The sequence below is a fragment of the Perna viridis genome, chromosome 6 (genome assembly GCF_037379345.1).
Source record: "Perna viridis isolate PV_CMFRI_1.1 ecotype Kerala chromosome 6, ASM3737934v1, whole genome shotgun sequence".
NCBI classification, from domain to species: Eukaryota; Metazoa; Mollusca; class Bivalvia; order Mytilida; family Mytilidae; genus Perna; species Perna viridis.
The window spans coordinates 41,731,915-41,757,866 of NC_142450.1; the positions used below are offsets into that span (position 1 = coordinate 41,731,915).

The 25,952-nt window shown below is 34.1% G+C and overlaps 1 protein-coding gene and 1 long non-coding RNA gene across 3 annotated transcripts; one reads left to right on the forward strand and one right to left on the reverse strand.

Moving 5' to 3' along the window:
* Window positions 1–2,341: 2,341 nt before the first annotated feature.
* LOC148615014 (uncharacterized) lies at window positions 2,342–9,828 on the reverse strand. The gene is made up of 3 exons (XM_088589603.1): window positions 9,405–9,828; window positions 5,937–6,931; window positions 2,342–3,768 (listed from the first exon to the last, which is right to left on the reverse strand). Exons 2-3 carry the CDS (start codon window positions 6,929–6,931, stop codon window positions 3,243–3,245), a joined length of 1,521 nt encoding a protein of 506 aa, XP_088445729.1. The 5' UTR covers window positions 9,405–9,828; the 3' UTR covers window positions 2,342–3,242.
* A 196-nt stretch (window positions 9,829–10,024) lies between these two features.
* Window positions 10,025–24,147, forward strand: LOC148615015 (uncharacterized). Of its 2 annotated transcripts, XR_015923819.1 has the most exons (4): window positions 10,025–10,128; window positions 19,225–19,376; window positions 19,911–19,979; window positions 20,909–24,147. It is a non-coding gene; the product is annotated as an uncharacterized LOC148615015 (long non-coding RNA). The 2 variants fall into 2 exon arrangements; XR_015923818.1 differs by lacking the exon at window positions 20,909–24,147 and having other exon boundaries at window positions 19,911–20,174.
* Window positions 24,148–25,952: the final 1,805 nt, after the last annotated feature.

The following is a 25,952-nucleotide window of genomic DNA, read 5'->3' on the forward strand; positions in this document are numbered from 1 at the left end:
TTGGTTATGTCAGCTCTGTCAACGAAATAACTTGAGTCTTGTTAATTTAATATTGAAAGGTTATCGATGGAAAACATTTAAAGCACGCTGAGGGGTTTATAAATACGTATAATCATTACAGTCTTACCCTAAAACAATTAATGTAAAAACTAATATTTTAAAAATTAGGGAAGGAAAATAAATTGAAGTTTCATGTCCCTTCTCACTCTTGGATTCTTATATTTAAGGAATTTTTCTTATTATTGAAATGTTATAAGAAATAACTTGGTTTCCGACAGTCCGACGACTTGGAAACTCCGGGAACAAGGTAATAACCGTATAGCCTGTTCAAATAGAGAGTTTTCTTGTAATATGAGAGGGGTTCGTAATCAAAATGTTATTGTTGTAAGGATTATTAGAAGTGCAGAATGCGGGCCAATCTATGTAAATGACGTCACAGTTCTAAACCAGTTCACTCGCAGCCAATCAAAAAACATGTTACAATCTAAATGAATTATTTAGCTACGATGCTGCTTCAATCTTGGATTAAAGCTTTCACAAGAAGCTCCCGTCGTCCTTATTCTCTGTCATGATCCTTTGGTTATAAATGTTTCAGTAACGTATGACGATTTCACTTAGGTTACAGTACAAGCTATGGATTGAATCTAAGGCACTGGGAGACTACGTTGCACCAACTGAGTTATCTTTATTGCTAACACCTTTTTCAAATTCATAACCAAAAACCTTAATTACGAAAAGCTTCAACCTCCAAACTAGAACTTTTTTAAGTCCTCCCTGACTTCAATTATCATATTCAGAATTAATCCTTAAAATAAATGTATCTGCAAATATTTTAAACTCTACTACCCAAAATACCAACACCATCACCATACTTTTTGCGCCTAAGAAACCTTATCCTCCAACAAATCTTCAAAACAAATTACATTTTCCAGCCCATTATTTAAAACAATTACCCCCTTCCCGCAAAAGCGGAAACAACACAAAAATACTCCCAACACTCAGCCTCAAATTATGTTCATAAAATTTTATGAGCAACTATCCTGGACCAGCGCCATAATGCCGTGCGTGGCCCACAGACCCTCCATTTTGGAGGTAAATAATGATGTTAAATGGTTCCTAAATAAAAAGAGTGTCATTTTGTGTCGACGTCAGCAAAATCTGTTTTACAATTTTACTTAATTTAGAATAAACATGTCTTTTTAATAACATGATGTATCAGCGTGGGTTGTTTCTTTCCAAAGCTGATTCTTGACAGATTTCCATTTCCCGGAGCACAGCATGCTGAACTCTGTTCACTTGGGATAAGTGTGGACACATTACTAGTTTTTGACACACTTAAGCATGATGACTTAAATTTCATTTTGGACATAAGAACGTGTTTGGATACAATATTGCCAAATTTTTAAAATTCAGTTAAAGGTTAAAAATGTTCTGCTTTAAGGATGTCAATCAAAGATCTTTTTTCCCTTCGATCCCTATAATTAAAAAAATATGAAAAATATAAATATGATTGAAAAACGTAGGCAGGGATTTTTATCAGGAATCTTTTTTTTAATCAAAATCAGACAATTAACAAAAAAGTTGACTTTTTTTTGGGCGTGGCCCCCTTTGGTCCACTATAACCCAAAGCCTTATGAGATATCTGAACATTGACACCAGAATTATCAAAGTCGAATTAAAAACGAATTATTGCTAACAATTCTAATGACAACACCTATTTTCCATCTTATTTTCAAAGGGGTGGGGTAAAGACCACCAAAACTAAAAAAAAACTATACATGTAAAACCCTTTGTCATGTCCCTCGGAATAATGTTTTTAAATTTCAAATAGATCCGATGAGTGTTTTACTCAAGTTTTCGTAAATAAACGAAAGTTAACCGACACCAACGACGACAACAGATCGATGCCATTAAACGACCGTATTTTTTCCGGTCGTATAAAAAGCTCCATTTAACCGGGGTGTCATTACATAAATTTCGGAATCAGACAGGAAGACTCGTCGATTCGAAACAACTGGAGACTTAACCTCGTATTTTTGTCAAAGAAAGAAAATGTGACAAAAAATATAAAACGGCACAAATTCAACTTTCTTCACTAAGTAGAATAGATTGGGTTTCTTGTACCTGAACCTTATGCATCCATTTTAGCAACAAATTGCTCTGCTTTATGATACGTATATATTGTAGGAGATGCTTACGCAGATAGAAATAATAGCTTCCTTCCGAACTGAACTTGTATACGTGAAAAATGTTATAACTTCGATGCAATGTTTTGGGAAAAAGTTTCATAGTCAATGAAGTTACGGCTTGCAGTTGGTTTACTGCAATAAAAACTGAAATGTACGTGTTTGCAAATTTTTAATTTTGTATTTTAAAGTACATTCTGCATTTGACCCAATACAAGAAAAGTATTTCATCAATACTACAACAGAAAGCATACCAAACGTACTCATTGGAGAAGGTGTTTTTATTGAAAATTAATATAATTTTAACTAAATTAGTTTTTGTATTATATGTGGTATATATTACTATACTTTGAACAATTTACATGTAATGACAACAGGGTTGTTATTTTTACCATAATCCGGGGCTAGTATCCCTATAGTTATTTGTTTAAATGCATCAAGTTTTTTTTTCTTCCATAAAAAATATATTAATCGGAAGAATGTAGGTACTCAATGTCTATATGATTTCGACCATCATTTTGTATTAGTACATTGTATTGTTAGTATATTTCTTGATTACTATTGCTTGTATATTAAGAGATTTGCATTTTTAAGATGGAGAAAGTATTCGAACATATTACCGTAACGCCCTTTTAAATCAAAAATCATATTACATTAAATACACAATTATGGACACCAGCCCATTGTGAATGATTGTTTTACATCTGTGGTAGTCATAAGAATACTGAATATCTCCGATAAAAAAAAACTACTCGAAATTAGAATTGAGCTACAGCTTTTAATAGACGTTTTCAGTTCTTCCATGACAAAAAAAAACAAATATAAACACAAGTCCAGGCTGTATCGTGATCTAAATTCTTAAATGTTACCATTATCTGATAATTAATTTTAAATTAGTTGATGTATACGAACAGTTTACGGTTTAATTTAATTCCTGATGAATATTAAAATATTACATTTTTTTAAATTGTGTTTGTGTGCAAGCTTTACATAGTATATACCGAATAAAGCAGTGCTTTACTAGCTAATTTGTATTTTAAAGTAACTGTATATAATTTATTTAACCCGTGACTTTCTACGCTTCTGTTTAATTCCGTTTGCATCATTCTGCATTCGACCTTTCTGAATTAGTTCAAATATTTTATACGCTTGTACTTCGTCATGTGTTACGTCATCATATCTGCGCACTTCGATTCTCTCACCGTTGACAATTAATCCACACTCAACTAACAGGTCACGACTTTCGGAATCACTAAGTGTCACAACCCATCGGCTTTTAGCGTCGCTGTCAATGGCATGTACAGCCACAGGATCAAACTGCAGTCTTGTAACAGGAGTGCCAATCTGTGATTCCACGAGAGCTTTAACATCTTTATGTGGCTTAACATTGTCTGGGAGGGTAAAGCAAACTGCCAAAGGTTGCGAAGGAGGCAGTTCCTTTCGCAGTCGAATTGAAGTAATTTTTGCTTTTTTCCATTTATTGTAGTTCGACATCTCCTTGCAATCATCAAGAAGGGACAGTGGTTGCTTAACATTTTCTTTTTCGGCGTCTGACTCGACAAAGTCTCCTCTTTTACTGGACCTACAATTTAAATAAGAAATAAAAACGAACCATAATATCCTCTAGTAATATTTAGTAACAAACCACATTCATTAAGACTGCCATGCTCTTGGTTTAAACCGTTATGAAGCCATTAATGTAGTCTTATGGATAATTCACCCCGTTTTATATTGTAACTTTATGGACAGTCAACGTCAAGTGCAACCTGCGTATTATACCCACGTGTACTTCGGTCAACGACGCTAGTACTCTATTTGGGGTCTTTCCGGATAAATTGAACACAAGAATGGTCGAGCTATGTTGTAAAACTGAATATCTGAAGAACTTTTCATAGCTTATACATTATAACATCATTAACAAGTATGTTAAGTATTGCATTAAAATGACAATGGTCGATTTTGAACCTATGAATGAATTTATTTGATCATAACTCTTATGATGTACTTGACTCCTACGCTTTCACTGTGGACCCGGATACGATGTAATAAAGTTTACACATGCAAGACGCATGCATATCTATAAAACATTTATGTTCAATGAAAATGACGAATTTTGTCAACCTCTTTAAGTTTATTGGGGATGGTTTGCGCATTTGACCACTAACACGTAAATATACTTAATGAAATGTGACATTTTCAAAATACAAAAATGTATATTAGCTGTATGCTGAGTTAACCAAATGACACATATATAGTTGGCATTCTAAATATTCACAAGGGACACCAAATGATTCGTAATGTCTTGTCATGACACCTGTTACATATTTAAAAGTTTTAATTTACAGCAAAAATATATTTTACTTGCTTTTGTCAAATAAATTATCATAATTAATTAGAAATGGACGCATCCAAACATATCAACTCAATGACTTACCTAAATTGTTGTCCAGAGAAAGCGTTTAATCGCATATTGTAGCCAAAATACAGAGAAATTCAATTAGCGATCTCCCTATTGCCTACTCTCAAACCAATTCTATATGACTTCTCAGTCTATGTCATGTCATATACTGTTTACATATTATTGGTAAAACCATTTACAGTGAACTGTACTTTAAAAGCAGACTTCTTAACAATAGGTTTCTATTCAATATAAATACCAAACTGTGAGTCTGACCTTTTATTCCGATTTTATCCTCATCATGTAATGAATCGATTTAATAAAAATTACATTAAAAAGTGGTGCGATGTGGCAAGCTGCCCAAGGTAAAGATCTGCCCATATAGAGATAACAATCAATAGTACAAGTGATAACAGGGTATATTGTGACATCAGAATCAATGATTTACTGTGTAAAATCAATGTCATAATCATATTTCACCAATGATGATAAGGATAAATCGAACTACAGTATGGGACATTGTATCCCATCTTGAATAGATGTTAATCGTATTCTCAAACATTTCCTAATAGACAGTCGATGTCTAGAATATGGGATATTAAAATATTCCCCCTTGTCAGACTCGCTCCCACCGTGCTTATATTCTAGTCGGGCTGTGTATCTGATGGTACTAGGATCAATTTCCGGTGAACTAGTAGAAATTTCAGAGTAACTGCATTTTTATTACTCAAAAGAACCTTTTTATACAAGTTTGCGCTATGCCTTCTAGCTTATCAAAGATATAGAAAACTGGAAGGCATATATAAAATTGGTCAAACATATTAAAGAAATGACTTAATTTCTTTTTTCTATCTGTAAGGTAACAACCTGAAATAATTTAAATATCTAGCTTATCAAGAATAAAAAAAATTGATGAGTAAATCATAAAAATAGGTTGATGACGTTGCACTATCACATTAAAAAATTGTGTCTATATGAAATAATATACAAGACTTTTTTTCCAATCTGAAAAAAAAACGTATAATTTCTTAAATTGAATTATTTTGAAATAACCTAATCAGTTATCCTTTCATAAAAATTCTTTACTTCCACATCCTATGTGCTAGTAGAACTATACACTGATATTTCCCTCGATATTTCGCTCAGAGAAAGCGTACTGCTACCTCTAAAACACAGAAGCAATGGGCTTTATTTTAACGATTATTATGGATTTGTTTAAAATAGTTTTGGTGGAACTCGAACAAACTCACTACTACATGTATATTCTTGTACATAATGATCGCTAGAGGCTCTAGAATTCTAGTGAACTGAGCTATTTTTAATATATCTAAATTGTGTCCAGCATCTCTTACCTTGTTATATACATGTCAGCATCTGGAAACAAGGTCGCCTCACTTAGCTTCAATTTTCGTCTTTTTTTCAAGGAATCTTTAAAATGATGTTCTGGATTGTTATGTATATAATGATCTATAGGATCATTGAAGTTTGGCTGATTGCTTCTAGCGTTCGCTTTTTCTTGGAAAAAATCTTTAAAATGTTCATTTTTAGAAAGATACGGAAACTGCTTCGAAGTCGTAAACTTCATCTTGTTGACGTGAGCACTATGCGGGTTTAAATTGAGATCCTCTATTCTAAAATCTTTATCTTCGGTTCCGTCCGTTTCCCACGCCTGCGTAGGAATGTCGATAAATTCAACATGGCGGCTATCGGATTCCGATTTCTGTTTTGTTTTCTCTTTATTTACGCTTTCGTAAGAAGGTCTACGAAAACCCAAATCACATAGACGTTTGTAAGTTTCTGTATCTACTGTGGCTTTAAAAATCTTTGGGAGAGAAAAATACTGCCGAAGATCTTCAGTTTTCTGAACAAGCTCTTCCGCATCGTTACCTCCAATATCCGGAAATCGAATTGGACGGTCAACATCAATGGGCGGTAACCTTTCACTTTCTATCACAGTGGGATTTTCACTAGCTAAATTATAGAACTGGTCTCCCCTGAAAGCAAGTTTGGGGTATGTTTTATCTCTAGGAAGGTCTGTATTAACTTGCCATTTAATAACTTTCGTTTCTGGATCATACAAGAGCGAGCCTCTGTACCCTCTAATCGACAAAAGTTCGGGTAAACTTTCATCGATCGAGTCCAGGTGGATCCTTGTGTGCCGCTTTCTGTCATAGTATGGAGGGTCGAAATCCGAGAGACTATCCTCGTAATCTTTTGCAATAGCATTGATGTCAAGACTTCGTATTGGGTATGGAATAGATGATACAGGGAACTTCCTGTTCGAAATATAGCGAGGAAGTTGCCCCTCTGTAGACAGCAATATCAACGCTTGGCTAGATGTCGGCATCTAAAAGGGAAAACAAGTCATAACAGACGTCATTGACATTATTACGAAGTCAACTAACTATTCACTTGACGGGGATTTGATTTACCTGTGAATCAAATCCCATAACATGTATACATCGAATAGTTAGCCTGTTGCTTTTTTGACGGATTGGCGTTTTATGTTTCGGTTATTGGTCAGAAAGGACGTTAATCTTCGTATACAACTCTGTTTTTTATGGGCGTAACAGAAAAAAGAAGAAATTAGATGATTATTCCACAGTGATAATTCCGACATGTTTAGAGAGAAGCATCACCGAAGAACTGTTATGTTATTTGATATGGGTTGAATGTTTTGTTCAATGTAATAAAATTGTTGATCTATCGTGTTTCGTAATTAAAGAAATTTTCGACGATTTATTGTTTTCCGGATAGTTTGACGAAATTAAAGATGTCAGACTCTCACAGTCCTTTTGGTTCAAGGAACGGTTAGAATTACTTAATACATTGATTAGATGATCTTAAACATTTATTTGAATAGATCAATGACTAGAAATGTCTGACGAAGACGAGGACACTCGAATACAATCGGAAACTGATAAGTTCCAACAAAGAGTTCAATACTATTACACTCACATTAAGATTCTGAAATAATGATATGATTTCTGCTTCGATATAAATTTTTAAACAGTAAAACTATTAATATTCAAGATGAAACTAAGGATGGGAGACTTAATCGACTTTTGCATTACATAATTACAGTATCTAAGATGCAAGTTCTCATGGTTGCGAGTTATTACTTTAATATCAAAGTGGAGCAACTAAAGTTTAACCAAAGTGCAAGGTGTTTTTCAAAGCTTTCTAAGCTAACAACACAATACATTTAAACAATTATTATTCAATTGATAAAACAAGCAGGAAACCGTACTAATGATGCTTTAATCCCTTAATTATGCTAAACATATACACTAAGTTAAATAGATACCCTCGGGTAGTTTTATTTTACATACTTAGTTATTAATCTATCAACTATTTCAAAAGGAGCACGCATTAAAACATATATCTAATTGCAGTAAGAGGTGTACTTTAACTACTGATGTATAAAATTTCAGAGGTGTTGTTGATGATCACTCGTAATGGTTTTCGATTTCTATTTGCGTCTCCAAAAACCGGCTTACATATAAAAATGAGATTTGGTATGATTGCCAATGAAATAATCATCCATCAAATGTCGGTCTTCAATGATTAGCAAATTAAACCCATACTATAAAGTAGGCGTACTTTGTATATGGATTAAAGAGTAATCATGGGAACCAAGATTCGAGCAGAGAACAAAAAATATACAATATTTTTCAAGGACACACACCAGACAAAGAAAATAGACACACACACAGAAAAAAAAACATGAAACAACCAACATAAAACCGCACAAAGAAACAAAAGTAAACAATCAACATGGACTCCAATTGAAACTGGGAGTATGTACCAGGTGTACCGGTAGGGTAAGAAATGATTTTAGAAAAAGTCGAGAAGACGATATGGCTAAAGGAGATGCGAGAGGAAAAGCTTCATTTCTTTTGAAATATTAATTTGAGTTAAAAACATAAATTGAGTGAGAAATTAATTTGCATTCAGGAGGTACACAACACGTAACGAAAATAACTCACTAAAAATCGTTTATTCTTTGACATTCAGATATTAAACTAAAAGTATCTTAAAGATCAAATGTTTTGCTGATGGAACTACAGCATGTTCACGGGAATTATTCTCATCAAAACATTTTGTTAAAATTTATATTTTGCTTCTTTTATCAAAGTAAACCACTGAATAAAATTTTACAAAATTTAAACAAACCAAATAGATTTCAGAGATGGCAGGTACCCTCTTATGGGTGAGTGAGTGAGGTGGGGGGGGGGTTAACGTCCTTGACTACCCTGTCGGGTCTCGCACGTCCCTTAAGGGCATGAAACATCCGAATAAATATACCGCTCATCCCAGAGAGAATCCTGGTATTGATCAAATTTCTCGATAATTTGGTCTCCAAAAAGGGCTGCGTAATAAAGTTACATTATTTTTGTTATGATGAGATGAAAGTATAACCGGGAAATCAAAGTAACAACAACCCTACTAAACAAAGGAAAATAAACTAGCTTTAGGCAGACTATGGTCCTTCAATAAACGGTGAAAATTTCCCACAACTGGCTTGTGCATTCAACTGACCCCAAAAACAACAAATAATTATTCGTCGCAAAAGTTTAACAAAGACTAGAGGTTCCTGATTTTGGACACGGGCAATAGATGCGCTGGGATATACGAGACTGTACTTATAATTATGTATAGGTATAATTCCAGCAATGCTTTTGTTCATTTATCAGTGACTTTTATATACAAATTAAACAATACAAGATATTTAATTTCATATTGAAAAAAGTTAATACTTGTTGGTCAACTGAGTAACCTTTCGTTATTTTTATACGAATACTGTATGGAATACTTACTATTCTGTTCTGTAATAATCCTCTATCACCAATGAACGATTTCCATATCTGATGTGGGTCCAAATTTAAGTATGATCATTTATTGTTGTAAAACTTGTAGCGCTTTATCTTAACAACCCATGATAATGTTCAAGTATTTATGGTGACTATACAGCGTGTCTCACTGTCGAATTGTCACAGGAATTACTGTTTGAATGATATTAATTTGTATCTCTGGGTCGTTCCGTGCTTCAAACACCTTGTGATTCCTCAGCCAATTATAAAAACAATGAAATTGTTTCAAAGTCGTGATCGGTAATCAGTCAAACCGTTGATGTTCCCTTCATGCATGATAATTCTCTCTCCTGGTGGGCACAAAGACATCATTAAGCTTTAACTGCATATTGTTTATTAATAATTTCACTTTTTAGAATTACAGGTAAATATTTGTAATATCGAATTTACGATCTGTACAAAATAATACACCATTCTATACAAAAGGCCGACGTATTATTAATGTAGCATACAAAGCATCTATTATTTTCTACACCAATATCCACAACATAGTCCGGGTATTAATTACAAAGTATTATTACCTTACTTTGATAGCAAATTACAGGTGAGTTCTAGTCTACCATATCAATTTTATCATTCATGGGCTTCGCCCATTTTTAGTGGCTTTTACTATAATTAGCTATTAAGCTGTATACTTGTAAATTCTATCAGACATTTTCCGAAATTTATGGTAAGTACAAAATAAAGGTTATAAATTATTATACAACTTTTCGTGATCCATTTATGGTGTATACAATATTGAGAACTGCATTTCAAAAGTTGATTTAAGTGAAAAAGTCTTTTGATCCCTATAAAGATTACAGTTCAAACTTGTTGTGTTTCCGGTCAAAGTTTTCAAGATGGCACTTATATGGCTTTACAAACCTGAATGTATATGATAATACATGTATTGATAAGCGATATCACTATGTACCTTAGAAGATATGGGAAGTGATCGCTCGGGGTAAAACATAAATGCCCAGCCAGTGGTGCATGTAAAACAATGGAGTTTCCGTGATTTATTTTTTTTAATCAATACCCGACTGTCTGAATGTTGGTTTAATTCTGACTTTATATAAAACATTTTTGTCCGCATGTGTCTTCAAGTTAAAAAAAAGAAACAAACAAAAAATATAAAAAAAAACAAAATTTTAAAAAGCCTGCTTTTTATTGCTTGTTTTAGTTTTGGTTCTCATACGTAGGAAAGTGATTAATAAAATAACTGAGGTATGTCTCTGTTTTTCTTGTTTTCTTTTGTGTGTACTTTTTAGATTATTCATTTAAGTAAATGTGATTTTAAACAAGTACACAATAAAACAATAGTTTTATTCGACAAAAGAAAACTCATTCACTTCTACGCTCAGAACATTTCTATCTTCCGACCCACAAACCAAGATTTCTTAGTATGTCATCAGGGAATGTGATATGATATTTCACTTCAATAATAATAATTGCGGAAGGAAATAGACGGTGATAAAAATTTGCATGTTTTAAGGGGAACGCATTATAATAATTCTTTAGAAAACAGTCTTTTTCGATCTATAGAATTTTTAGCGTCACGATAATGATAGAAAATAGCCCATGTAATTACTAAAGGGAAACAAAATAGAAACGAAGTATAATCAATTGGAATACATTTCTCGGTTAACTGGACGATTATAGTCAGTTCCTTCCGTTTTGTAAATCGAGAGGGTTATTCTATTAAAACTGCATGTAATTGTTATAATTCAATAGTGAATAGAAGAGGCTTCACATTCACGTACATGAACAAAAACTAACGCATTGTCTGGTTCTAATGTCCGTATGTCTAATTGGAAATGTATAAAATAATGAAAAACAAATAGAAATTTTAGCATACAAGAAAAACCGAAAGTAAATTTTATAAGAAAATTTGTTGGTATATCTACTTCCAGATGTATTTGACCTATGTACTACAAAACTTATCTTAAGTCGAAGAATATTCTTAATTTCAATAAGTTTTACAATTCAAGATACTCTGTCAAAGAAAAACGCTGTGAATTTGTGTAATTCATATACCGATGACGAAGACTGTGCGTCCGTACACTGTGAACATGTGTAAATCATATCGTTCGCACACGGTGAACATGTGTAACTCATTCCATACACTGTGAACATGTGTAACTAATATTGTCCATACACTTTGAACAGGTGTAAATCATACTCTGATGATGACGATGATACGAAGGCTTAACTTTTATTAATTCTGTCACGCTGTATCCTGGCAATAAAAGAAACGACATGTCAATCTATGAAACCGAGCTTAATCTACTATGATAACCAGAAGAATAATTAGGCTGATATTGGCTTCTTAAAATCTACGTCACGAATGGCATAAATTCAATCATAACTGTTGCAAAGTATTTTCTGTTGGAATCACTGCTTCAAAGAGTTGTCAAGGGAATCAAGATTCTAGCGGAAATTAAAAGAATGTAATCCGGGGACAAAGACCAGATATGGAATACAGACACACACAACAAATAACGTAAAATAACCAAAATAATACATACAAAGTAACAAAAGTAAATGAGCAACTCGGACATCCGCGGAGTTGGTCATTAAAAGTCAAGTCCAGGGTTTACGAAAGAGGAAAGGAAATCTATGACACGTTAAGCAAATCAGTTTTCATGGTGCAGATACACATTATCGATCCACGAGTTCATGACAACAACCATAAAACTTCTGTAGTGATGACTTCAATCTTGTAGCAACATAACCCTGTTCCAGAAGCCTATTTGTAAGAAGTCTAGCGCGATACAAACAGTCTGCGTACGCAGGTGCTGACGGGATGTTGCCACACATGACAGGAAAGTTGACAACACGGAATGAAAAGTCATCCCATTTGTCGTATAGTTTTCCCTACCATCGATCTATATGTGTTGATCAAGATATGAGGCTGACTTCACAGTGTCTCTAGTATGCTTTATCTCAAGTTTTTTGGGTAGATGCGATATATCAAATCCCCGAACCTAGGATTGTTAAACGATAATATGTCATCTATATAGCGGAACTGAGATTAAATGATCTAGTTAAACGATGTTCCTTCTTTTGGATCAGATCAGCTATAAAGTCAGCCTCACAAGAGTGAAGGAATTTTAACTGAGTATGGAGAATGGAGGTACAACGAATTGAAAAATCAAAGGCTTTAATGCTATTGTATTCTGATATTATTCTTCAACTATCGGTCTCCAGAAGATCTTCGAATTTTTTAGGATCCACAATGAATTAATACCAATTGTATTGTTCTGTGATTCAAGGTTTTTTGACCGAGTACGACTTTGACTTAATTCCTTTTCTCCTGAGGGAGATTAGGGCTGTAAACGTTCCTAATCACATGTTGTTTTTTTCTCTTTCTATGGTTCTCCGCCAGGTTTCTTTTGGCTTTCCTCTTTTTCGTCGTCCTTCCGGTGTCCATGTCCACGCAGTTCTTGGGTGCGAGTTTGTTGTCCATTCGTAATATATGGCTTAACCATTTCCATCTTCTGGTCTTTATTTGGTGGCTGATTGTTTCCACTTTTGCTTGTTCTCTCAAATTTTAATTACTTATCTTTTGAGGCCAGTAGATCTTTTTTATGTATCTGAGACATTTGTGTTGGAATGTGTCTAGTAACTTTTCATCTCCTTTGGTCATTTTCATGTTTCACAGCCGTAAATAAGGATGGAGATCACGTTTGATTGAAACAGTTTGATTTTGCTCTTTCTGCTTATTTGGCCATTTTCCATATTTTGCTGAGCTTATAAATGCCCAAGTCTCCTATGTATGTCCTCATTTGTACCTCCCGTGCTGCTGACTGTTGCACCAAGGTAGACAAAGTTGTTCACGTCCTCTACATCCTTTCCAGCAATTGTGAGGGGTTGATCTTTCTTGACGTTTAGTCGCATAGATTTGGTTTTTGCTGCATTTTAGCCCAGTTGATGTTGCATGTCTGTTCAGGTTGTCTACTTTTCGTTGCATTTGAACTTTCATACTAAGTCTAAATTATCCAGCTTTGTTGTCATTTTCCATAGAATGCCAGTATTGTTATCTTTAGTTGTTTGTCATATTAATCTTATATCTACCACTATTTCCCGTTACATTTTATTTTTTTATTAAGTACTTCATGCCGATAAAAAAAAAACTAAAAAGCTCTTCCGTTTAAAATCGATATGAAATTTACTTTTAATTCATACAATTTTCGTTTTTTAAGTTCTGTGATTGTTATGCCTATATAAAGCTATTACGCAATCGATGGCGGATATGAATTATGGTCCATTTATGCCAAGTAATTGTTGAAACTTCCATTGAATTTATTTGTGCGTTTCCTTTTCACTTAATTTTGAGCTATCTACGTAAACTTGGAATTTCATTATTTCAAGTTATTTGTCCGTTACGTAACCACAACAAATACAAAAGTAATTTTCCTAATTATGAAAACTTTTATCAAATTATTCCATGCATTAATTATAATATAATCATCCATCATCGAGTACTTCTTCATGGCAGGTTTTCTTTTTAATGACATAGAAAAACAGACAATTAATTTAGATATAATTTTATTGTTTTAAATATCACACTGGACACAAGTGAAGTACTCTTCACAATAAACACATGTAATCATGGTGAACATAGATCAAGGTACACGATTTTTCATATAAATAAGCATATATCAGAATATAGACTTACAAGGAAAGTAACAAATACAACTAGCATACAGTGGGAGGTAAATGAGATGGTGCACTGAACAATGGTGATAATTATGAGAGTGAGAAAAAGATGTGATGGTCTATTGAAAAGCAGACAAACAACAAAATGGCCAATCCATAACTCACTTCTGTTGTTACTTTATAGTCATATTTATTTCGTTATGCACATCTTTACAAAATTTGTGAACATATTTTGTAGAGGAAAGCATAGTTTAATTATTTACAAGACGTCAATTCATGGACTTTAGAGCTTTAAAAGTGTCAGAAATAGTCTTAACGGTAGTTGTAGCAACACAACAATATGATAAAGAGTTATCTAATAATACTACAATTTTAGTTGCCATATCATATTTCGTATTAAAAAACATGCGTTTCTTCCTAAAGTTTTTATGGATGCCGTCGAGGACTATGCAAGAAAATGGATAAAACGAGAAAAGAAGACATTGATTCTCTGTCTCTGAGTGGTTAAAGGCCGTGAGGTCTTTAATTTTGAAACGAATGAAAGTGTTAAGTAGGTCAATGAGTGCCAAGGCTACATCAGTTTTCAAAGACCCCGATGTAGCAAAAATATTGTAAAACCATTATAAAAGGCTATTGCAGAACCTCGAGATGGAGGACTTCAAGGCTTAACCACCTAACTGTTCTTGCAAAACCTCTCCAATCAAATCTGGTCCTTCTGGTCACGTCTGCGTAATATCCTTTCCAAAGGTCACAGTTGTGAGTATAGAAGTTAAAAGTTTTGAAAGAGGTTTGGTGGTACATTTTGCAGATCCAGCTATGAAACGTTGTTTGTATGGATTCTTGTGAAGTTTAGGAATCCAGTACATAGACTGTAAATCACAATCATCGTCCTTGGTAGAGAGACCAAAAGACGATAGCACAGATTTATGGTTTTCCACAATCTCTTCTTTTGAGAGAGTGGTAGCAGTATAGGTCTTATCACTGCTATTATTTTCTACGTCTACCTCTGATAATAAACATTGGATATAAAACGTTTTGCAGACAAAAACAATGTTGTTTTGGGCTTTGTCTGCTGGTACGACAACATATTTGTCATGTATAGTAGACAATGTTTTTGCTACATCGGGGTCTTTGAAAACTGATGTAGCCTTGGCACTCATTGACCTATTTAACACTTTCATTCGTTTCAAAATTAAAGACCACCTCACGGCCTTTAACCACTCTGACAGAGAATCAATGTCTTCTTGTACTCGTTTTATCCATTTTCTTGCATAGTCCTCGACGGCATCCATAAGAACTTTAAAGTTATAATTCCAATTCATGGAGCGTGGTTCACGGTACTTGGGACCTTTGGAAAGGATATTACGCAGAGATTCGTTTTCGATAATGGTTAAATCTCCCGTAACGACGTGACCAGAAGGACCAGATTTGATTGGAGAGGTTTTGCAAGAACAGTTAGGTGGTTAAGCCTTGAAGTCCTCAATCTCGAGGTTCTGCAATAGCCTTTTATAATGGTTTTACAATGGGTGAAGTATAGGAATATGAAATAATTGGTATGGATTTGTCTTTGAAATATAGGAGAATTTTGTTGGTAACGTTTTTGTTATGGAGGATATTAGCCAAATTATTTGCATCTATACATTTGTTGACAAACGGTAGTGGAAGAAATGATCGTTTTTCTTCATCTTGCCTTTTCACACAAACTGGTTTAAAGAGTCTGTGGAAACTAATATCCAAAATGATTGCAACAAGTCTGTATAATGATGAGGTCGGGTCAGAAACAGGAGTTTCAAGACTTGCTTTGTAAAGGGAGTGTAGTAGAGTGTGAGGTATAGAATAAAGTTTGGTTCTAATGTGATGAAGTCCAAGAGGTTTTTGTATGAAAGGAAGAAGACCATCTATGGAGACATCATGTAACTTAGGTGACGTATAGTGGCGATGGCCATGACTCCTTTCCCGTCTTGGATTTTGTCAAATAAATTCATCACATTTATGCTATTATTATATTGGCTTGAAAGGTAAAAGGTAATGCCTTTTCAATTCCACTTAAAGTGATATCGCTTTCCTTTGTTATATTGGTGATTTAACGTTTTCCCAATCATTTGGTATTTTTGATTCATTCCATACTAACATTTTTTTTTTCTTTTTGTTAACAGTTTTCCGTTGTTTTCCTTTACAATGTCGGTCTGTTTCGGTCTTTTTTTACTAAGGAGTGTTGTGATGTCATATACTCCTTTATTTTGCCGTTGTTTACTGATGTTTCTCCTTCATTTGCCAATCAATCTTACCATTGTCGTTTGTCCCTTCTCGTACTTTTCTTTCCATTTTTTTTAGTATTTCTTTATTTTTTTCTACTTCTTTCTAGATATTAGTAATTATCAAATTCTGAAGCCTCTTCTGCATAGTCCAAGGACAGTAAATATTGTCGCATTGTAGCTGTCATTGAAGCCCCCTTTATTTTTTTCTTTGACGAAAATATAAACTATAGATCATCAAAATCATTTAAAGCTTATAGTTTGGCAAATAAAAAAGTAACGTGATACTAGAACGACAACTTAAAAATGAATAAACTAATGATTATATTTGTAAGCCACATTTACACTATTCTTAAAGGAATCTTCCTGTTGAAATGAATATTTCTTCATCTTCTTTTGATGTTTTAATGCAACATTATGAAGCTCCAATAATTAATTGGAGTGTCAGCGAATGCATTTTAAAAATAAAAGTTGAGAAAATAAAATTGTAGGTTTGATGGAGAAGCACCAAAATTGTCATAAAAGATTGGTTTTGGCGTACTTTAATAAAGCTATGGCCACAGTTTACAATAACTATTTGTAAAAAAATTTGTTAGTTTAAACCAGCCGGACAAAGCTGTCGTCTGTCGTTAATTTGTTTTATTTTTTTAATATTAAATAAGATTTAAACTACAATTTTACATGTATATGATTATTTAATATTACATTTCCTTTTATAGTCCTTTTCATCTGATAGGAACTGAATAAAATTAAATGAAACGAAACTCCTTCTGATTCATACACAAACAGCCCTAACTATATATGGACGATGCAGGACGTTTATGACTTCGGCTTCACAATAAAATAATTCCCCTCTCTAAGTGGCAATACACTAACATCTCTAGCCTATAGAATATATATTCTAGATATTCTACTGCCGTACCTGTGATCTGTATATGGACTCTCTTTGTAAAATGAGAACATTGTCACATAAGCTCATTAGTCAAGGGTATATTTAGCCTCTGTTGATATCATCACTACAGAAGTAGTATGGTCGTCATTACAATTTCATGAGTCGATATGAATAGTCTGTCTCATCTGTGAGATATCTTGAGTTGGATTTCATATCAAACAGAATTGACAACCCAATGAATTTTTACTCACTTACAGTAAAACCGTTGCCACTGGAGGAACAGGTCATGCTCTCCCTTCCAGCGCATCTGCTGCCATTCTCGTTTTTTTATGGAGTTCTTATTTCAAGTGCTTTAGTTCATTTTAGTTTTTGTGCAGTTTTTATCGGTAATTGTATTTTATTCTGTTAGCTTAATTATGCACGTTTATCGTCTCTGTGTCCATTATATCCCCTTTGTTACGTTGTGGACTTGAATTTTGATGTATCTTAATTGTTCTCTGATCTTGATACTTCTGTATACTTCTTCCGATACTTTAACAAAACAGACTTCATCCAAAACTTACCCAAACAAAAGAATTGCAGGTTGACATTGTCCTTCCATTTCAGCGTTTAGTGTAAATAATTTACAGAGTTATCAAGGGGATCAAGATTCTAGCATTTTTTAAAAATATTTTTCGGTCTATGAAAAAATAATCTAACAATCTGGTGTACATTAGTACATTGAATAACCTGCTACGCAGGTTATTTTCAAGTGTGCATCACGGGTATTGAGGTTATTTCCTCATAGACCGGAAAACAAAACAAAAATATTACAGTCATTACTTACAAACACTTTTAAAAAATATGAAGTGTGCACCACGGGCATTGATGTTATTTCAAATAGAAAGAAAAATTAACAGTCATTCCTTATAATTTGATTTTAATATCAAAATTTAAGGAATAAATCATTAAAAAAGGTTGATGACGTCACAATCACATCACAAAATTTGGTCAATGAGATGATGGACAAATTTGTTTATCCTATTAGAAAGCATCTGAAATTAAACTATTATCAAATAACTCTAAATTTGACGAATGTGTTTGAAATTAGCTTGGAATTAAGATCCTATATATACATTAATATTTCAACATTTTCTCTATCTAGAAATTGTCAAAAGATGGGTGCTTTCAACTTAACCACAGTATGACAAACGCGACGATTTGGTATTCAACTTCATTGTTCCATTGTGTAGACATAATACCGATACAGAGTGTTTCCAATGTGATAAACGACCTTCGTCTATCAACGATATTATTCTTCATTCAGCAGAGATCGTCAACGTACATCATGGAAGTTTTCATGCAAAAACATTCCCAAGAATATCTTAACTTTCCTTGCAACTGATTTCACTACATCTCAGTTATTTTTTCCTGTATACTATTAAGTTCCTTTGAAGTATGTACAGTGGTTTTCGTCTGTTGTCCAGCTGGTGTTCCCCATATTAATTTTTGGCTATTGTCCTTCTGATGTTCCCCACCTTGGTGTTTGTCTGTTGTCCGGCTTGTGTTCCCACATTGGTTTCTGTCTGTTGTCCGGCTAGTGTTTCCCACATTGGCTTCCGATTGTTGTCCATCTGATGTTCCCCACATCGGTGTTTCTCCGGCTTGTGTCCCCACATTGATTTCTGTCTGTTGTCCAACTGGTGTTCCCCACATTGGTTTTTGCCTGCAGTCCGAATAGTGTCCCCACATTAATGTGCCTGTTGTCCATCTGGTGTTCCCACATTGGTTGTCGCCTATTGTAAGATGGTGTGTCCATATTTGTTGTCGCCTGTTGTGCAGCTGGTTTTCCCCAGATTGGTTTTCGCCTGTTGTCCAGCTTATGTTCCCACATTGGTTGTCGCTTGTTGTCCTGCTGGTGTTTCCAACATTGTTTTTGTCTCCTTTATTTCCTTTCTTCGTATCTGTGTTGTTGAGACTTCTTTCTTTATCTTTTCAGTTAATTTTTCCGAGAAGATACGATAAAAGACATTATTTCAGGATTACATATTGGCGTTAGAATGCGTGTGTTGTGCTGAATTTGCTATGTTAAGATATATCTTATCCATATCATGATCAAACGATGCACTGGGCTTGTATTTAGGTTCCGCAGTAAGTTTATCTTATTTAGGAATAATGCATATTGTTTTAAATACTTTTTCTTGGATTTATCTGTTGGAACATATTTGCATTTTATGCATTAATTGAAAACAAAATATATCATTCCAATCATCATTTAAAAGATATGAATGGTATTTTATTTCTTCTGTTTTAATTCGTTATTTGCTTTTTTTTGTTGTTAATTTTTGTTTGTTTTTGTTTTTATTTAATTGTTACTCTTTGTTCTTTGGTTTGTTTAGTGTTTGTTTTTTGATTTTTGGTTTTTGTATTTTTTTTGCATATTTTACTGTAACGTCAATACTATATATTTTTCATTTACAATCCGATTTTTTCAGCTATCAAGTTAATCGTTTTGGTAGATTTTTACTCAACACAATACTGCTAGTGATTGCGTGTCTTACATGTAAGTGTTGCCTTTAGAATTGTGCTTCTTTGTTTTAATGCCTCAATAGCTTTTTAAGCATATGATAACACGTTGAACACACACATATCGAAACATAATTTGGTTCTATTATTTCGTTTCAGTTTAACAACAACAGTTAAACATATCAAGTGGATTGGATATAGAAACTATTTCCCTACTGCAAGTGGAAGGTATATAGTGATAGGGGTGTACATACCTCCTTCCTTCCATCCGTCCTGCCTGCCATCCGTCCGTACGAAAGGGGAACCTCTTATCCCAAATTCATTTTCTAATATTATAAATTAGATTTCTTACATCACAAAACACTTTTATAATATTGAAAAATCATTTTTTTAATATTAGAAACTGATTTTCTAATATTAGAAAATGGGTCTATTGAATTCAATTACGATTTATTAATATTAGAAAAACATTTTGTAATATTAAATTTGTGACTGATTTTGCAATATTCCAAAGTAATTTTCTAATAATACAAATTTATTTTCTGATATTACAAATTCAATTTGTAATATTACAAAATGTGTGATGTTTTGTAATATTACTAAATCAGGAATTTGTAATATTAAAAAATGAATTTTTAATATTACAGAATGAATTTTTAATATTACAAAATTAATTTCTAATATTAAAAAATCTTTTCTAATATTAAAAAAATGACTTTGTTATATTAAAAATTCATTTTTTAATATTACAAAATATTGATTTTTGTCCACTTTGGCTTGCCATATAGATTTCAATCCGTATCAATACGGTGGTTTTGCAATACGAAACATGAACTTTGTCATTTATCAATATGGGGAATGACGGGGTACCTATCTCTTATCCGTTCTTTCTTCTACATCGTAGAATGTAATTTAATGAAAGTTTCACAGAATTATTATTACATATCCCTTTTGTGCATCCTTATTTAGATTCTGATCTGAATTAATTTGGATGTTTCACATAGCAGTACATGGACTTAGTCATTTATGAATATGGTGATATTGGGGAACCATCTCTTTTCTGGTTCTGCTTAGTTTAAACATATATTTTATTCACAAGTAAATAAATTTGGATCAGACATGAGTTATTCCAACTCACAAGGGTCTTCTCTAAACAGAGATAAAAGAGAGCTGGGAAATAGAACTACATCCCTCTAACGAAGAAATAATAGAGCTTAGTTGTTCAACTCAAATTGAAAAGATAAATCCTCCTCTTCATCTGGCACCTGTACAGAACCAGGAAACACAGTAGTCACTGGACCAGTTAGTCAGCAAAGTCCATCTGAAAGAAATATTTTTTTGTTTTCGCCCAGTATAGAAGAGGTGGATACCTATTTGCAGTACTTGCAGTAGTGTCAGGAAAGTATGGTCTTGTTGAATATAGGTGGAGTGAAGTTTGAGACCAGCACATCCAACATCGCTTTGACCTATCTTCCATGTTTGCCTTGATGCATCCAGATAGTGCACTCCGTCCGTCAGATAACATATACAGTTTCAACCGTGATCCATCCCATGTCAAGGTCATTTTAAATCATTTAAGGAACAATTGCAATATAAAAAAAGATACTTACCAAGAGACCACCACTATCTCAATGCACTGGCATAGGAGGCAAAATTTTATAAGTTATTTGGTTTTAAAGCCACAGTGGAAGAAAGACTGGATGGTTTGTGTGCATGCAAATTGAGTGCAACGTGAGGAGGATGAATGCAAATCTGTTATTGTTGAATGAATGTTTCATATTTATTTATGAATTACTGATGCAAAAAACACTGAAGTACTGAAGCACTGATGTTGTTCAGATGAAAAATGATACCGTTGGTGTCAAAATTGTGGAAGTCCCCTCGTCGAATTTTTTCTTTCCTTCTAATTTGGAACAAATCCAGTAGGAAGGGGGAAGTGGAATGTGGTCTACCCCTCCCCCTTTTTTTATATAGTTTGTAGACATGTTTGACATAAATGTGTTTTGACTTTCTTATAATTTAAATGTTGTTTGTTGTTCAAAACTATGGCAAAAGTCAATCTATTTAAGTGTGTTCCGGGTTGTCAAAGAAGTTAGGCAAACGGAATCCAATCCAGAGTATTCTGGAATGGTAAAAGTAGTGCAGGCATGGAAGATACCAATGATCCGGAGTTTGTATTGATTACGTCACCCAAAAAAGTACTGAAGTCTTCAACGCGGTCACTTTTGAAACGTTTGATGATATGTCTGAGATGCTTTTGGAAAGCGCAAAGTTAATAGCTGAATGGTTCATTAATTGTGTTGTTTTATGAAATCTAGAGTCCTAGATGGCTGGTTCATGTTTGCTGTGAGACGAGATTTTACTATTTTATATTTATGTTTGGGTGCAAACATCTGGTGCAAATCTCCGGTGTCACTTATACAAATACAATACAGTACGAAAGCATTATTTAACGTCGATATTTAAAAAACAATACAACATAAGCTCCTGTGAGCTGTTAAAATCATAATTCAACACAATTTAAAGGTGCAATTTCTAGGTGCAAAATAATGTCGCCGAAGTAGTATTGGTGCTTATGACTGAAACCTCTACAACAGTGTAGAAACAAGAAAATTGTAAAGGTATTTGTATAATACTCTCTCAAATACCTTATCGGCGCAAATTTGTAGGGTAAAAGGCGATAGTTAGAAAGAAGAGCCTTTTCTTCCTTTTTAAAACAAGGGATTACTGAAGCCAATTTCCAATATTCGGGAAATATTCCTACCGACAACGACTTATTGAACATTATTTCCAACGGGACCGGGATGCCGTTCGCAGAGTTAAGCATGTGATGACTTATGCAATAATGTCTCGTTGCTTTGCAAAGCTTTTTTTTCACCTAATTAGACTTTGAAAAGTTCAAATAGTTATAACTTGGACTCTTTAGAAAGCATCTACTCTATTAATTTGCATTTGAACATTCAAAAGCTTGATTGATTATTGGGGTTTAACGCCCGAGCAGCAATATTTCACTATATCCAGGCGATGAACATGAAATGGATGATAAAATGAACATAAAATTATGAAGAAATGAAAAATGGGATTGGATACAAAGATAACAGGATAAAAAAATGATTGCCACTGGAATTAGGGAGATGTGGGTATGATCGGGCAATTCAGCCTCTTGTGGCGGAGCGCAAGGGCTCCTACTCCGATAGAATATCTCAGCAGGGATTTTTAACGTGCGAGGAACGTGGCATCTTTCCCAACAAGGCACACCACTATGATTTGCGGTCGGATTTTCCGTAGTATGGCCTGACGACCCCAGCATGTAACATGCCAGGGGTACCCAATTCCACCACCTTTGGCACACAACCCAATTGCTCTGTGAGCAGAGCGCCCTAGCCACCAGCCAGGGTTTTGAGCACTATTTAGACGCCTTTTACGACAAGCTCAGCGCTACTGCAGGCCTATTCTTTTGACACCCGGACCCGCACGGGGCAAGAACGGTATTACAAAAATAATGCCAATTACCCGTGAAATGGAAGAAAATATGAAATTCCAAAATTCCCCTTTTTATAACCCCTCCCCCTCATTATTGTTACACTGAAATTGAAAAATACGGACCCGAAATGAGCAGATATGTATACATCGATAATTAAAACAACAGTACCCAACATTATTCAACGTTTATTAGTCACAAATTAAAGTTTGGTTCATGTTGAGGTAATTTGTTCATGGGTAGGTCTGTAAATTTTTGTTGACTTCGGATATTTATTATTTGTGCTCAATTAAAAGCTTAGGAACTATATAAATGTACTGTATCACACAAAAAATACTATGGTATTTGAAAAAAATAACAAATATGGGTGATATGGAAACATTCTGAAATTCCCCTTTTTACGAGTTTATAGTAATTGTAACCAAAAAAGAAAATCCAAATACCTGAATTGTTCAGATATGTTGGATATGGTGGGGTATGGTGGGAGTTATAAAATTGTACATACTGTTCGTTTCTTGGAAATTTTATGATTAATTAATCTGAATTAACCAGGAATAGAAAGGCTGTTTTGATATTTGTCACCGACGATGGTGACAAAAGAATGTTTTATAAAAACATACCATTCAAAGAGTCATGTGAAGTCACCAGGGGCTTGTATGAGATCATGCATATCTTATTCACCTAAACATAAACATGAGGCGTGATTAAATATTGCAAATATTGTGTTTTGTTTACAATTTTCTTCTCCATTAGGGACTTCTCCTTTTCAAGGGTCGATATCACTGATTGGCTCATTACAGAGCGAGTGGCACATAACATTCGCTGACATTGGTTGAGCCCTGTTTATTACGGGTCTTCACAACTTCCGGTGAAGTGCCCTCCAGAAGTTTTAGAAGCGGTTAAGTTTGAATGAAAAACGACATTTTTTACAAAAGAAGTCTAAAATCTAAGCCAACCAGGAAAAGTTAGTTTTTGATAATTAAATTATTGTGGAGAGATTTTGATAATACAGATACTACAGACACTGTGAAGTCAGCCTCATATTTAGACCTACACTTAGAAATCGATGGTAAAGGAAAATTATTGACAAAACTTTACAACAAACGTGATGACTTTTCATTCAAAATTGTCAACTTTCCTTTCATATGTGGCAACACCCCTTCAGCACCTGCGTATGGAGTGTTCATATCACTACTCATAAGTTAGTCCAGAACTTGCAGAGACTACGCAGACTTTTTGTATCGCGCTAGAATTCTAGCATATAGCCTTCTGGAGCAGGGTTTTGTTGCTACAAGATTGAAGTCATCACTACAAAAGTTTTATGGTCGTCATCATGAACTCGTGGATCGTTACGGTGTATCCATCTGCGCCATGAAAACTGATTTGTTCAACGTGTCATAGTTTTCCTTCCCTCTTTCGTCTACCCCGGACTTGACTTTTTATGAGCAACTCGGCGGGTGTTTCTAGAAAAGCAGAGGACGCTTACCCTACCGGTGTACCCGGTCCATGCTTCCAGTTTTTAGTGGTCCGAGTTGCTCACTTGCTTTTGTTACTTTGTAGTTACTCTATGCTCTTTGTTGTGTACTTCTGTTTTCCATGTCTGGTCTTTGTCCCTGGATCTCATTCTTTTGATTACCGCTATAACCTTGGTTCCCTTGATTACTCTTTGACAGAGTCCTGTGACGTTTATAACATATATTTGTTTTGCTGTTTTATGATTTTCAAAGTCCCGGTGACATTTTCCTGGTGACGGTGACCACTGATAATCAAACATATTAGAACTAGGAGGACTATTGAATAGTTAATCTTGGTAACGATGACCTTTCTCGGTGACGGTGACTTCAATTTCACCATAGGATAAATTTCATTGTTGTGTAAGGCGATTATTTTAAATACCCTGGGGATGAGTTATAGACCACTAGATAAAAGACAAAATCACTAGTGACAGTTCTGAATAAAGCCATATCCGTGATTTAATTATAAATAAAACATGAAAATATTCCGACCTTTTACTGAAACAAAGACCTGACACCCCAAGGATCAACAATACAATCGGCATATGTACATTGAATAATAGAACACTTGTCCCCTTTTCCCCATGATTGCGGGTTTCGATAGACGGTATAAACGTGACTTCCATCACAACATATTATATACCCCTTTGTGTGACATTGTTTATTTTGTGTGCCGACTCTACGCACAAAGAGGCATGTTACAATATTTTAACACTTTTTTGTAAACTTCTTTCAAAATTAGTTTTTCGTGGTTTATATATATATAGAAAATTAACTTATCTACTAAATGATATCAAACTTGAGACGTTTTAGTTGAGCAATAACTTGTAGCATCGAATTAATGCGATTTTTTACGGGAAAATTGGGAATTCCTTTTTTGGGGGGTGGGGTGAATTCTTATTACGAAAATCGCCACTAGTCATCATCAATTAAGTATTAATTGTGATAAACCTAAACAGAAAAAAAAAACAAGTAAGCCATTTTTTACTGAAGCATAAATACTCTATGGGTTTTGACATTGAAAAATATGTCAATTTAAGAGATTTTTCGGTGGTACTTCAGAGTTTCTGTGGAGGGTTGTGTTGTGTACCGATGACACACACACACACATTAACGAGTTAAAGACTTTGAAGACAGACAGAATGATCCCCAGCGCAACGTACAAAATATTATAGGGTCGTTATTTAAGTAGCACTCCAGCTAAGA

Bases quoted from the DNA above. Each gene is read 5' to 3' on its own strand.
- LOC148615014 (XM_088589603.1), bottom strand. From the start codon at position 6,931: ATGCCGACATCTAGCCAAGCGTTGATATTGCTGTCTACAGAGGGGCAA. The intron at 3,769-5,936 runs GTAAGAGATGCT...TTTAAATTGTAG, and splicing joins GCTGACATGTATATAACAAG to GTCCAGTAAAAGAGGAGACT.